Source organism: Diabrotica virgifera, chromosome 10, assembly GCF_917563875.1.
Source record: "Diabrotica virgifera virgifera chromosome 10, PGI_DIABVI_V3a".
NCBI lineage: Eukaryota > Metazoa > Arthropoda > Insecta > Coleoptera > Chrysomelidae > Diabrotica > Diabrotica virgifera.
Window position 1 is genome coordinate 80,449,663 of NC_065452.1, and position 12,006 is coordinate 80,461,668.

Here is a 12,006-nt window from a genome sequence, read left to right on the forward strand (position 1 = left end):
ATTTTTGTGTTATGGGACATGGGGAAATAGAAAAATGATTAATATACACCTATGATTTTTTTATTATTTATTTATTTGTCATTTGCAGTTTAATTTTTAAATTGAATAAATCCACCTCTTCTCTGTGTCTCCCTTTTATCTGGCATACTTCTGTTGTGCCCTTTCCTCATCTTTTTCTATGCGAAGTTGTTGAGCTATGTTAAATAATGGCTTTGTTCTTTCTTGCATTATCTACTTTATTTTATTATTGGTAGTTTCCTTCTGGAAATTCGGAAAAGAATGCGGGATTCCATCTACATGATTGTAATATCTGTAATTAATTTTTTTATTTAGAATAAATTCAGACATAGGTATATGAGAAAGGTAGGTAATAACAAATATTAAAATTAGATTTTATTCCTGTTATTGGATTCTTCAATTTGCCATATAAATTATACAGGGTGTAACGAAAATACAGGTCATACATTAAATCGCATATTCTGGGACCAAAAATAGTTCGAATGTAACTAACTTAGCTTAGTACAAATATGCAAATAAAAACAGTTATGGCCCTTTGAAGTTACAAAACAAAAATCGATTTTTTCGAATATATCGAAAACTATTAGAGATGTTTGATTGAAAATGGACATGTGACATTCTTATGGCAGGAAAATCTTAAAATCAAATTACAATGAAATTTTGCACCCCATAAAAATTTTATGGGGGTTTTGTTCCCTTAAGGCTGTATGACACTGCATTTTCTTGTATCATTTCTGATATTAGAAAGTTATATACATTTTCTTGTATCGTTTCTTGTACATACATTTGTGCCCTGTATGACACTATGCACGTTCATGTATCGAAAATTGTATGAAATTGGGCACGTGATTGGTCGAAATTTTGTTTGTCACCCTGTCACGTTACATTGGTATGGTAGTACTGCGTCTACAGCTGATTTTAAGGATTTTATAAAATTTATGTATAAACTTTTAAAAACATAAATTTAACATTTTAATTTTTATGTTGACTGTTTGAGGTTGATTATTTGTGTTTTTATTTTGTTTTGATATTTGTGCTAAAATATTTGTATTAGAATTATCTTCAGTTTGATCCAAATTAGGAAATATTGTATTTTCCTCTATTAAAAAAATTATGCAACATGAAACCCAAAGTTATAGTTTGAACTTTGAACTCCTATTATCATAGGAGCTAAATATAATGGTTATTAGTAGAACAGTAGTCCATAACAAACAGTATATTAAGTATTAATAACAGATTTATAAATAATACCTAAAAAACACAAATAAATTCATCAAAACATGATCCCATTTTCAGCCGCCATTATGACATTTAGATTTTTACCAGCAGGTTTTATGTTTTTGCTTTTTGTGCAGAAATTGGCGCAGTTCTTGTACAAGAATCTGTGCACAAATTCTTGTATCTGTGTATGACACTATGCAATTTTTTAACATATCAGAAACGATACAAGAAAATGCATAGTGTCATACAGCCTTTAAACTCCGCCAAACTGTTGTGTGCATTCCAATTAAATTATTGTGGTACCATTAGTTAAATTCAATATTTTTTAAACTTTCTTGCCTCTTAGTATTGTTTCGATAAAGCAGTTTTTATCGAGTTGTGGCTTCTTTTTTAATATGTTTACATAAAAATCTTATGGGGATTTGGTTCCTTTAAACCACTCAAATGTTTGTGTATGTTCCAATTAAACTATTACTACGGTACCATTAGTTAAACACAGTGTTTTTAAAACTTGTTTGCCTCTTTGTATTTTTTCAATAAGGCACCTTTTATCAAGATGTGGCTTCGTTTTTAATATGGTTCAAAATATACCTAAAAATGTAAATCATAAATAAATTTTCATATTATTACCAAGTCTCCACAATCGTACTTAACCATATACAAATATGTCAAAATTATTTGTTTTCTGAACGTCTGCACTCAACTTACTGTGTACTGGTAGCTTTATAGCCTATTAGAGTATTTTATGTTATTGCGATTTCCCAAATTACTAGGTTTTTCACTTTTGATGTCAAATATCTCTGGATCCTTAGATGATACAAGGTCCAAATTTTTACAGTAGTTGTAGATGGACAATATCAAGTACCGCGTAAAGTTTTATTGCAAAATGTACAAAAACAAGTAAAATAAAAAATAAAATGTAAACTTTTTTGGGTTTTTTTGTAGGAGTATTTTAAAAAATTTTAAAATAAATGTTTCTTTCACTCCAACTTTACAAAAATTTACGAAGCACTAAAAAATATATGTATTTTCAAAATAAAAAAAAAAAGAATTAGGTCTCGTAAGTTTTTTTCTTTTTTTATTAACTCCATTGAGTACAACAATCTGCCCATTGGGCATTAAGCATTTGTTATGGTAAAAAATACAGACATGTAGAGAGTTACTCCAGTGGGTAACCTCTTTGAGGTCTCTAAGTGCTTTGGTTACAGATACAGTCCATCTAATTTACTTACCGTTGCATGTCATTATCTATGTTAGAGATCTAAGTTGACATTGTTGCCCAATTACAAAAAATTCTTGAATTCATTTTAAATCAAATACATCACACAATTTTTGCGGAAGTGCAAAACAAATTAATATTCAATGTAAATAAATAAAAACTTTAGAAATAGAAACCAATAATTAAGTTATAATCTTATGTTAAAGTACATAATAAAAACAGTAAATATAATGAAACAAATACTTACGGCTGGTTTCACAAAGTAAAGTTAACTTGTGGTTTAGAGATAACCTCAAAATTACCCCAAAATATGCGTTTCAGTTTCATAATTGTTACCCTTCTGGGTATACCCATAAGGGTAACCCACTCCAACCTCTGGTTAAAAATTCTGTGAGTTAACCATACTTCGCCGTTGACCTGAAACTAAAACGCATATTTTGACGTAACTTCTGGTTATCTCTTAACCACAAGTTAACTTTTTACGTTGTGAAACCGGCCGTTATAGTAAAGAATATAAACAAATATGAAGTGTCATCACCACAACTGTCAAATAAATGTTACCAATTTATGCCAAATATTACCTTTGTTCGATTATAGTTAGTGTATTCCGAACAAATGTGCTTCATAAAAACGCTTTATAATCCATTTATACAAATCAAATTAAACATTTATTATTGTGTATTTCTTTAAGTTAGCATTAATAGAAATCTTTAAATATTATTTCTACGCGTATATAATAAAATATGTCCAGTGGCTGTAATGCCAGTGTACTCAGCAACGTGATTCTAAAAAAGAACACACCTATCGCCTAAATATTTGGTGTTGGTATCATGTGACGTCACGGGCTATGATGCGGATGACATGCAACGGTAAGTAAATTAGATGGAGTATGTATGTGACATAATGTTAACATTGTCATTAAATGGGACTTTGGGTGCCCTTAAAATACTACTGCCATAAGAATGCCACATATCCATTTTCAATAAAAAAATCTCTAATAGTTTTCGATATATTGGAAAAAATTGATTTTCATTTTGTAACTTCAAAGGGCTGTACCTTTTTTTATGTGCACATTTATACTAAGAACAGTTATTAAATTTATGACCTGTATTTTTGTTACACCCTGTACAATATTAAAAAATTATTGTGTTTTGATATAACTAATTGGTTTAGTCCTAGCCTACTATTCAATATAGGTACCAATAATTGGATTGGATTTATATAATGTAGTAGGAAAAATGAAAGATTACCCATGAGCGATCAATCATAAACACATCTTTTCTATGTTCCAGAAAATAATTAACTAGTAAGAATACTGTAAGAACTGCTTATATGTATTACATGTACTTGCTCTAGCCATTTTTTTTGTGACAGAAAAATACAGCGTGTTTTATATGTTCCTTCATGGGTAATCTTTCATTTTTACTACTGCAGTATTGTAAGGCTTTCAAAGTTTTCCCAACATTAACAAATTTGTACATAATTGAATAATAGTCCACTTTTTCTGTTCCATTAGCTATCATGTGTTTATTTAACTTTTCTTTGTCTTGTCATTGATTGATGTATTGGGGGTCTTGTTTACTTACATATCAAGTTTTCAATTTTATGTAGGTAATATCTCTGATGTTTGGGAAAAAGGGCTTAAGTCATAAAATCAAAGTTTACAGGGGGAATACTTGAATGTTTCAAAAATTGTTATAAATCGCACATGTTACCTTTAACCAATTTAGTACAACAGTACCATTCAATGTACCATAATAAAATGATAATTATAGCCAGAAAACGATTTTCGTAGATTTTTAATATTTTAAATGCACTTAAGACATATAGATCTTACTATTTACTGACTTAAGACCTACTGACCGCGACTTTTCTATATTTATATTTTTGTGTATCTACCATTGACAGTGATTAAAATGGATTGGGAATTAAAACCAAAACAGCATTAAATATTTTACTGACAAAATATTGACAAATGAATGTTTTTTAAAAAATAATTATTAATAAAAATAAAAAAATAATATAAAAGTAAACCAAATCTAGAAAATAAAAATGATTATTACACCAAAAGTCTTTCAGATCTCTGGATCTATTTCCTCGAGATCCGGATCAATTTCCGGTACATTTAGGGAAATTGGAATATCCCTGTAAAATTGATGGAATACCGGAGGTATTAAATCAATTAGATCTAGTAGATCTTTCTTTTTTTCTTTTGTGACAGGAAGAGGACCCGTGTACGCAGAAGTGACATTAATTGTGTGACCACGACCTCTCCTTCTTAAGGACATACGTTTAAAAGGTGTATCAGATTTTAGAGATGTATTATAATCGAATTGACCGAATATCCGGCCATAAATCAACCATTGGCACTCACGCCATAAAAAACGCTCACCGCTGTTATTCTTGTGTTTTTGGATTAATGGACCCTTTAAAAGTTCTGCGAAGTCCAAAAATTCGTTTTGTTTCATTTCTACTATTTTAAATTTATTATTGGTACATCTAATTAATGTAGACCAGTCGTGAGGATGGGCTATTAAAGTAGCACTCTTTTTTTTTCTTTTTTTCTATTAAAGAATGATCTGCATCACATTCCATTCTGGTGTGGCCGGGTATTAGAAATTTGTGGTGAATTTCTTCTATTGTATTTTTCTGTTGTAGTAGATAGGTAAACATAGCGGCTACGTGTGAGTTCTTGTTCTGTCCTCCACATGTGTCAGAGTATAGAATAATTTTTTTGACTGAATCTGGTAAATCCATTATTTCTTTATAGAGACACGATGCAATTTCGTTTGCGCCACGCTTGGCTAAAGTTTCGTGCCATAAATAACAAGATGCCTTGCCTGTAGCGCAATCGTGAATGGTCAAGTTATATGTCCAATACAACCTTTTGTAAAATGCCAACGAGGTTTCTAGATCTGGCGTTGGAAGACACTGCTGTAAATCAAAGGTGTAGCATTTAATGGATGGATCAATCTGAGCTCTTGCTTTGTCCTCTTTTGTTGTGTTATATTCTAAGTCTGCTGCCTCATAATGTGAATTGGTCTCTTCCACAATCATCTGTTTTTGTTCCTCATTATCACAAACTTCCAGTTTCATCTTGTATACATCACATTTGTGACACGTATCAGTTTTTCTTTCTTTAAATTTTAATTTCATTTTGTGAAATTGTTCCTCGTATAGGGTCCTAGAAACTGGCTCAGTTACTGCCTCGCGATAAAGTTCATACATTTTTTTTAAACTAAGATGATTGGGAAGATACTTGTTAATGTTGTCTCTGCGAGTATAGTGACTTTCGTATTGCAGAAATGAGTTAATATGATTTATAATTAACTCTCTCATATGTTCGGTTTTTTTGTTTCCAGGTGATTTTCTTCCTCGTTTATCTGCATCTGTAATACCTGATCTGTGGTTACCTTTGTTAGTTAATGCAATTCTTACAAATTTCTCCTTTTCATCTAAAATATCCATAAAACACGTTTTACATACAACACGACGTTCACTTTTGTACTCTAAATGGTATATATATATATATATATATATATATATATATATATATATATATATATATATATATATATATATATATATATATATATATATATATATATATATATATATATATATATATATATATATATGTGACTTGTCTGGATTTGGCAGAGTCTTCATTTCTTTTTCTTGTTGTCGTAGTATTTTTGCACATAACTAAGCCACTAATGTACTGTGTCCGCCTATCGTGAGTCCCAAGTGACCAATATTCTTGAAATATTGTCTGCCTTATATCAAAGGTAAAGAAATCTGCACATTTCGATCTACATGGTTTCAATGTCTCTTTTACCATTCTTTGAGCTACATGCTTTCCTGTTACAGTAACATAACTTTCTCCACGATTTTTTTATCTGTTCTTTCTTTTCGAACAACTCGAACCCAAGGTCCCACTCCTCTTTTTCGTTTTTTAATATTTGTACTTGTATCACGAGCTTCTGCTACATCTGTCTGGTCTACTAAATTATTAGTTACTAATGCATCTTCTGCTACATCTGTCTGGTCTTATAAATTATTAGTTACTAATTCATCTTCTGCTACATCTGTCCGGTCTACTAAATTATTAGTTACTAATTCATCTTCTGCTACATCTGTCTGGTCTACTAAATTATTAGTTACTAATTCGCCTTCAGGTAAAATATAAACGTCCAGACTAGCAATATCAATCACTTCTGTTGTTTTTTTCCTCAAGTTGTGAATACACAATGTTTCCTAAAATATTTAAAAATGCTGCAAAAATGACTCCAAAGAATTTGTAAAATAATCATACCTTTTGAAATGTCAGTTTGGCAATTACTAGAAGATTCCTCAGCAGGAGGGGTACCCATGTCAACAATTATTATTCCTGTTGCTTCTAATTTCTCCACTTGTGGATTGACAATGTTTTCTAAAATATTTACATGATCATTAGTATTTGCAATTTTATACCTCATATACGTTGTACAATAATAGTCATGCATACCTTTTGAGCTTTCAATGTGGTCGACAGAAGCAGTGCTACATGCTAAAGGTGCTCTGTCAATATCAATAAGTACTTCAGTTGCTGTTGTTCCAAGTTGTGTCTCTGTATTATTTTCTTCTAGAATATTAAAAAAATATTATTAGTATTTAAAATCGCCTCTTAATAGCCTAATAATACCTGTTGAAATAGCTGCATAGTTGGTCATCGAATTATTACATGACTGAGAATCATCGTTGTTTTCAGTAACGGCTTGATCTGAAAGAAATATTATTCTTATGTTATTGTACTGTCACAATAAAACTTACGAAGTAGATACAAAACAATAATAATCTTTAACAAATTTTAAAGGAAATATTTCAATACTTACCCCTTAAACTACTATGATGTACGAGTGCCATTATCTTTTCAACTCTTTTCATTTTGATAGTAATTTTTAAAAATATATACTATTAATAAACTGAAACTGTCCTATTGTTCAAATAAACTATTTAGACTGTTAAAAACAGGTTTAACAAAATAATAAAATAATACAAAATGCCAAGTTTAACACTTACACAGCACACAGTCGACTGTAGTATAAATACTAAGGAATGTTTATCGAGTAATTTGACACGTAAGTATGCATCAGATACAAAATATTTGCGGATTTTGCCAATACAACTAAAATAGAAAAGTGCTGTGCTAGAAAATAGATAACTATTTTGTAAGTAATTAAAATATATCTAATGTCCCTATTATTATTTATTATTAGCCAAAACTTTTATTTTTCGGCTTTTTGTATACTTAATATTTTTATAAAAACATTTACCTATTGATCAAACGACCGATAATAAATTTATGTTATGTTAAACAAGGCTTATGTCAAGACACATGCCTTCTAGATCATATGCCTTCTAGATCATTAAGATCAGCAAGGCTCATGTCAAGACATATGCCTTTTAGATCACATGCCTTCTAGATCATTAAGATCAGCAAGGCTTATGTCAAGACATATGCCTTTTAGATCACATGCCTTCTAGATCATTAAGATCAGCAAGGCTTATGTCAAGACATATGCCTTCTAGATCATAGCAGTTATTCGCCAATATATGGTACAAGAGACATAAATTGACTTAAGTCTTATTGCAATACCATATTGAACAATCATGTTTGTGACTTTTATATCATGGTGAATAACTTTGAATTATAATGTGGTAGACTTAAACTGTTTGTACCAATAAAAAGATCTGATTTTTTTGGTCCAGAAGGCATCAAAAAATTTTTTTGGGAAATTCTGACTTAAGCCCTTTTTCCCAAACACCAGAGATATAATAGATATATTTATTTAAAATTTATTTACCTCTTGTTCAAACTCTTCAGTAAACTTAGCATTATTTTGTTTTTACTTCTTCACCAATGGTTATTTTTGAATGTTTTCTTTATATTGTTTTCTGATTATTGTGTGTCTACCTCATGATTTTATATAATTATTTTTATTAATTCTGATTTACATACTTACATTTCCTTCTTCCACAATGAAAATAAAATCATCTTGATTATTATTATGTGAATCGATATCTTATAATTTATTAGAAATTGCAATAAAAATAAACACAAAAATCAGTTAAAAACACCAACATTGCAACATTTGACTTTTGACATAATTGGTGACGTTTGACGTCACTCCTTTAGCTTGTACGTGTGACGTCACGGCACGATCTGCGAAGTCCTCCTTTTAGGCGGTCCCAGTGATATGGGAGGGAGGCTCCCTCCCACATCACTGGGCGGTCCTCACAAAAATAAACAGAGGTAACCTTTAAAATGTTAAATAATTCATATAAACTTATTCTTTTTCTCAATGGTCTCTTGCGTAAGCAGTCATCCAGTCGCAAGAACTTATATATTAAATATTAAAATTATAATGAATAAAATAAAAAAAAACATAATTAATTTTACTATTAATTCTGTGTATTCGTTTAGTAATCAGGTTACAATAATATTTCAGTTCATAATTTGTGTCTTTCTAGATAAGTATCTATTTTTCTCGTTTTGTATATTTCACATACATAAATTTTATCAGAAAAGTATAAGTTTCAAACCGCGAGATAGCGCTACCGTCGAAACTCACAGCCAATACTCTCACAATCACACAACAATGTCAATAAGTCTTCATAATTGAGAGACGCTCGACCCAAAACTTTTCGCAAAAGTCCTTTCACAATACCTATTAATCGCTCCCAAAATCCACCCCACCATGCAGCTGTAGGGGGATTGAAACGCCACTTAATACGTTGTGTGGAACTATATTCCGCGATCATGTTCCAGTCCAATTGCTTAAGCGCGTTCTCAAGTCCCGTAAAATTCGTTCCATTGTCACTATAAACCGTTCTCGGGCGTCCACGCCTTGCAACAAAGCGACGGAAAGCTTGAATAAATGCATTTGTTGACAAGGAGGTAACGATGAGTTCCAGATGAACTGCGCGATAAACGGCACAAGTGAACAAACAAATCCATGCCTTCTCGCCCGATTTGAAGTAAAGAGGCCCAGCTAAGTCCACCCCGGAAATCTCAAACACTGCAGCATCTCGAACTCTATCGGCCGGCAATGAAGGCGTTTGTACTTTGAACGATTTCCCATCTTGTCTCTTGCACACACCACATTCTTTTAAAATGGACCGCACAATCCGTCTACCCCCTAAAGTCCAGTATTTTTTGCGGGGCATAAACTAAGCAGTCCCTGTGTACCAACGTGACAAGAGTTTTTGTGTAAGCTCAAAATCAACTTGCGCACTATAAAATGTTCACCCAATAGGCAGACGAAAATCTTCCGTGTCAACTCTCTCGGTAACGCGAGTTTTTAAACGTATAAAGGCGGCTGCACAATTGCCCGGGAACGGGAACGAGAACGGAAACGGGAACGGGAAAAAAGTTAAGGCGGCTGCACAATTGCCCGGGAACGGGAACGAGAACGGAAACGAGAACCGGAAAAAAGTTAACCTCTACGTAAATTAATGTTGTAGATGCACAATAACTGAGAACGAGAAGCTGTCCGGTAACGGGAACGGGAAAGTTGACCATGTTTTAAAGGCGGCTGCACAATTGACCGGGAACGGGAACGAGAACGGAAACGGGAACGAGAACGGAAACTGAAAGCATTAGTAGATTCACAATTAAATGGTTAACAGCTGTTTTGTGTCATTGTCACTTGTGCTGTTAATTACTTTTCTTCTCAAAATAAATTTTGTGGAACGATCTTTTTCTAATTTTATTAAAAGAAAATGTCTGTTAACTCTAAAAATATGGATTTATTTGATGACGAGATTTTAATATTTTCGTTTTTTATGATCTTGGACCTAATTTACACAATATGTGTTCAATCACAAAGGTTTGTCAGCATAAAGACAAAAACCATATCATTCGAATATTTATATTATTATTATGTATCTAATTACCATATAAGTACGTACTATGATCTACATCAATCATCATACGGATGAGGACATTATTTTTCCAATAAATAAATCAATCGTTCGTCATTTATTTTAATGCAAAATGTATAAAAATTGTCAGTAAAACTTGGTCACACACTTCTAACAAATTTTTATTGGGCATTTGACAGTATTTTTAATACTGCCTTCTGATTGGTTCCGGGATACAACGGGAACGAGAAAGTTAAAACATGGTCAACTTTCCCGTTCCCGTTACCGGACAGCTTCTCGTTCTCGGTTATTGTGCATCTACAACATTAATTTACGTAGAGGTTAACTTTTTTCCCTTTCCCGTTCCCGTTTCCGTTCTCGTTCCCGTTCCCGGGCAATTGTGCAGCCGCCTTAACTTTCTCGTTCCCGTTATATTCCCGGAACCAATCAGAAGGCAGTATTAAAAATACTGTCAAATGCCCAATAAAAATTTGTTGGAAGTGTGTGACCAAGTTTTACTGACAATTTTTATACATTTTACATTAAAATAAATGACGAACGATTGATTTCTTTATTGGAAAAATAATGTCCTCATCCGTATGATGATTGATGTAGAATGTAGATCATAGTACGTACTTATATGGTAATTTGATACATAATAATAATATAAATATTTGAATGATATGCTTTTTATCTTTATGCTGACAAACCTTTGTGATTGAACACATATTGTGTAAATTAGTTCCAAGATCATAAAAAACGAAAATATTAAAAGCTCGTCATCAAGTAAATCCATATTTTTAGAGTTAACAGGCATTTTCTTTTAATAAAATTAAAAAAAGATCGTTCCACAAAATTTATTTTGAGAAGAAAAATAATTAACAGCATAAGTGACAGTGACACAAAACAGCTGTTAACCATTTAATTGTGAATCTGCTGATGCTTTCACTTCCCGTTCTCGTTCCCGTTTCCGTTCTCGTTCCCGTTCCCGGTCAATTGTGCAGCCGCCTTTAACCTCTATGTAAATTAATGTTGTAGATGCACAATAACCGAGAACGAGAAGCTGTCCGGTAACGGGAAAGTTGACCATGTTTTAACTTTCTCGTTCCCGTTGTATTCCAGGAACCTATCAGAAGGCAGTATTAAAAATACTGTCAAATGCCCAATAAAAATTTGTTATTAGAAGTGTGTGATCAAGTTTTAGTGACAATTTTTATACATTTTGCATTAAAATAAATGACGAACGATTGATTTCTTTATTGGAAAAATGTCTTCATTCGTATGATTGATGTAGATCATAGCATGATACTATAAATAAAGAGATAGTATTTTCCCGTAGCTCAAATACGTCCGAGTTCGCGCATTGAATACGTAACTGGAGACCGGAAGTTGAATTTGAATTCTTGTTAAAGTTAAATGGGATTTGTATGCATTATGTGATGAAATAATTAATTAGCAAAATAACATTAAACTTCAATGTATTCGAAAAGCATTTAGTGTCGAGAATCCAGTCAAAATAACTGTCAAAGATAAAATATAAAATACAACCGCGAACAATTCAAAGTAATCGGATATTACGAATGATCACGAACCATTACGAACTTGCCGGTCTCCAGTTGCGTCACGACTTCCGGATGTGCAAC

At 32.0% G+C, this 12,006-nt stretch overlaps 1 protein-coding gene across 1 annotated transcript; it reads right to left on the reverse strand.

The window, feature by feature from the left end:
- Nucleotides 1-52: 52 nt before the first annotated feature.
- On the reverse strand, nucleotides 53-7,384 carry LOC126893085 (uncharacterized). The gene is made up of 5 exons (XM_050663029.1): nucleotides 7,333-7,384; nucleotides 7,143-7,220; nucleotides 6,966-7,082; nucleotides 6,774-6,890; nucleotides 53-310 (listed from the first exon to the last, which is right to left on the reverse strand). Exons 1-5 carry the CDS (start codon nucleotides 7,382-7,384, stop codon nucleotides 294-296), a joined length of 381 nt encoding a protein of 126 aa, XP_050518986.1. The 3' UTR covers nucleotides 53-293.
- Between the last annotated feature and the right edge of the window lie 4,622 nt (nucleotides 7,385-12,006).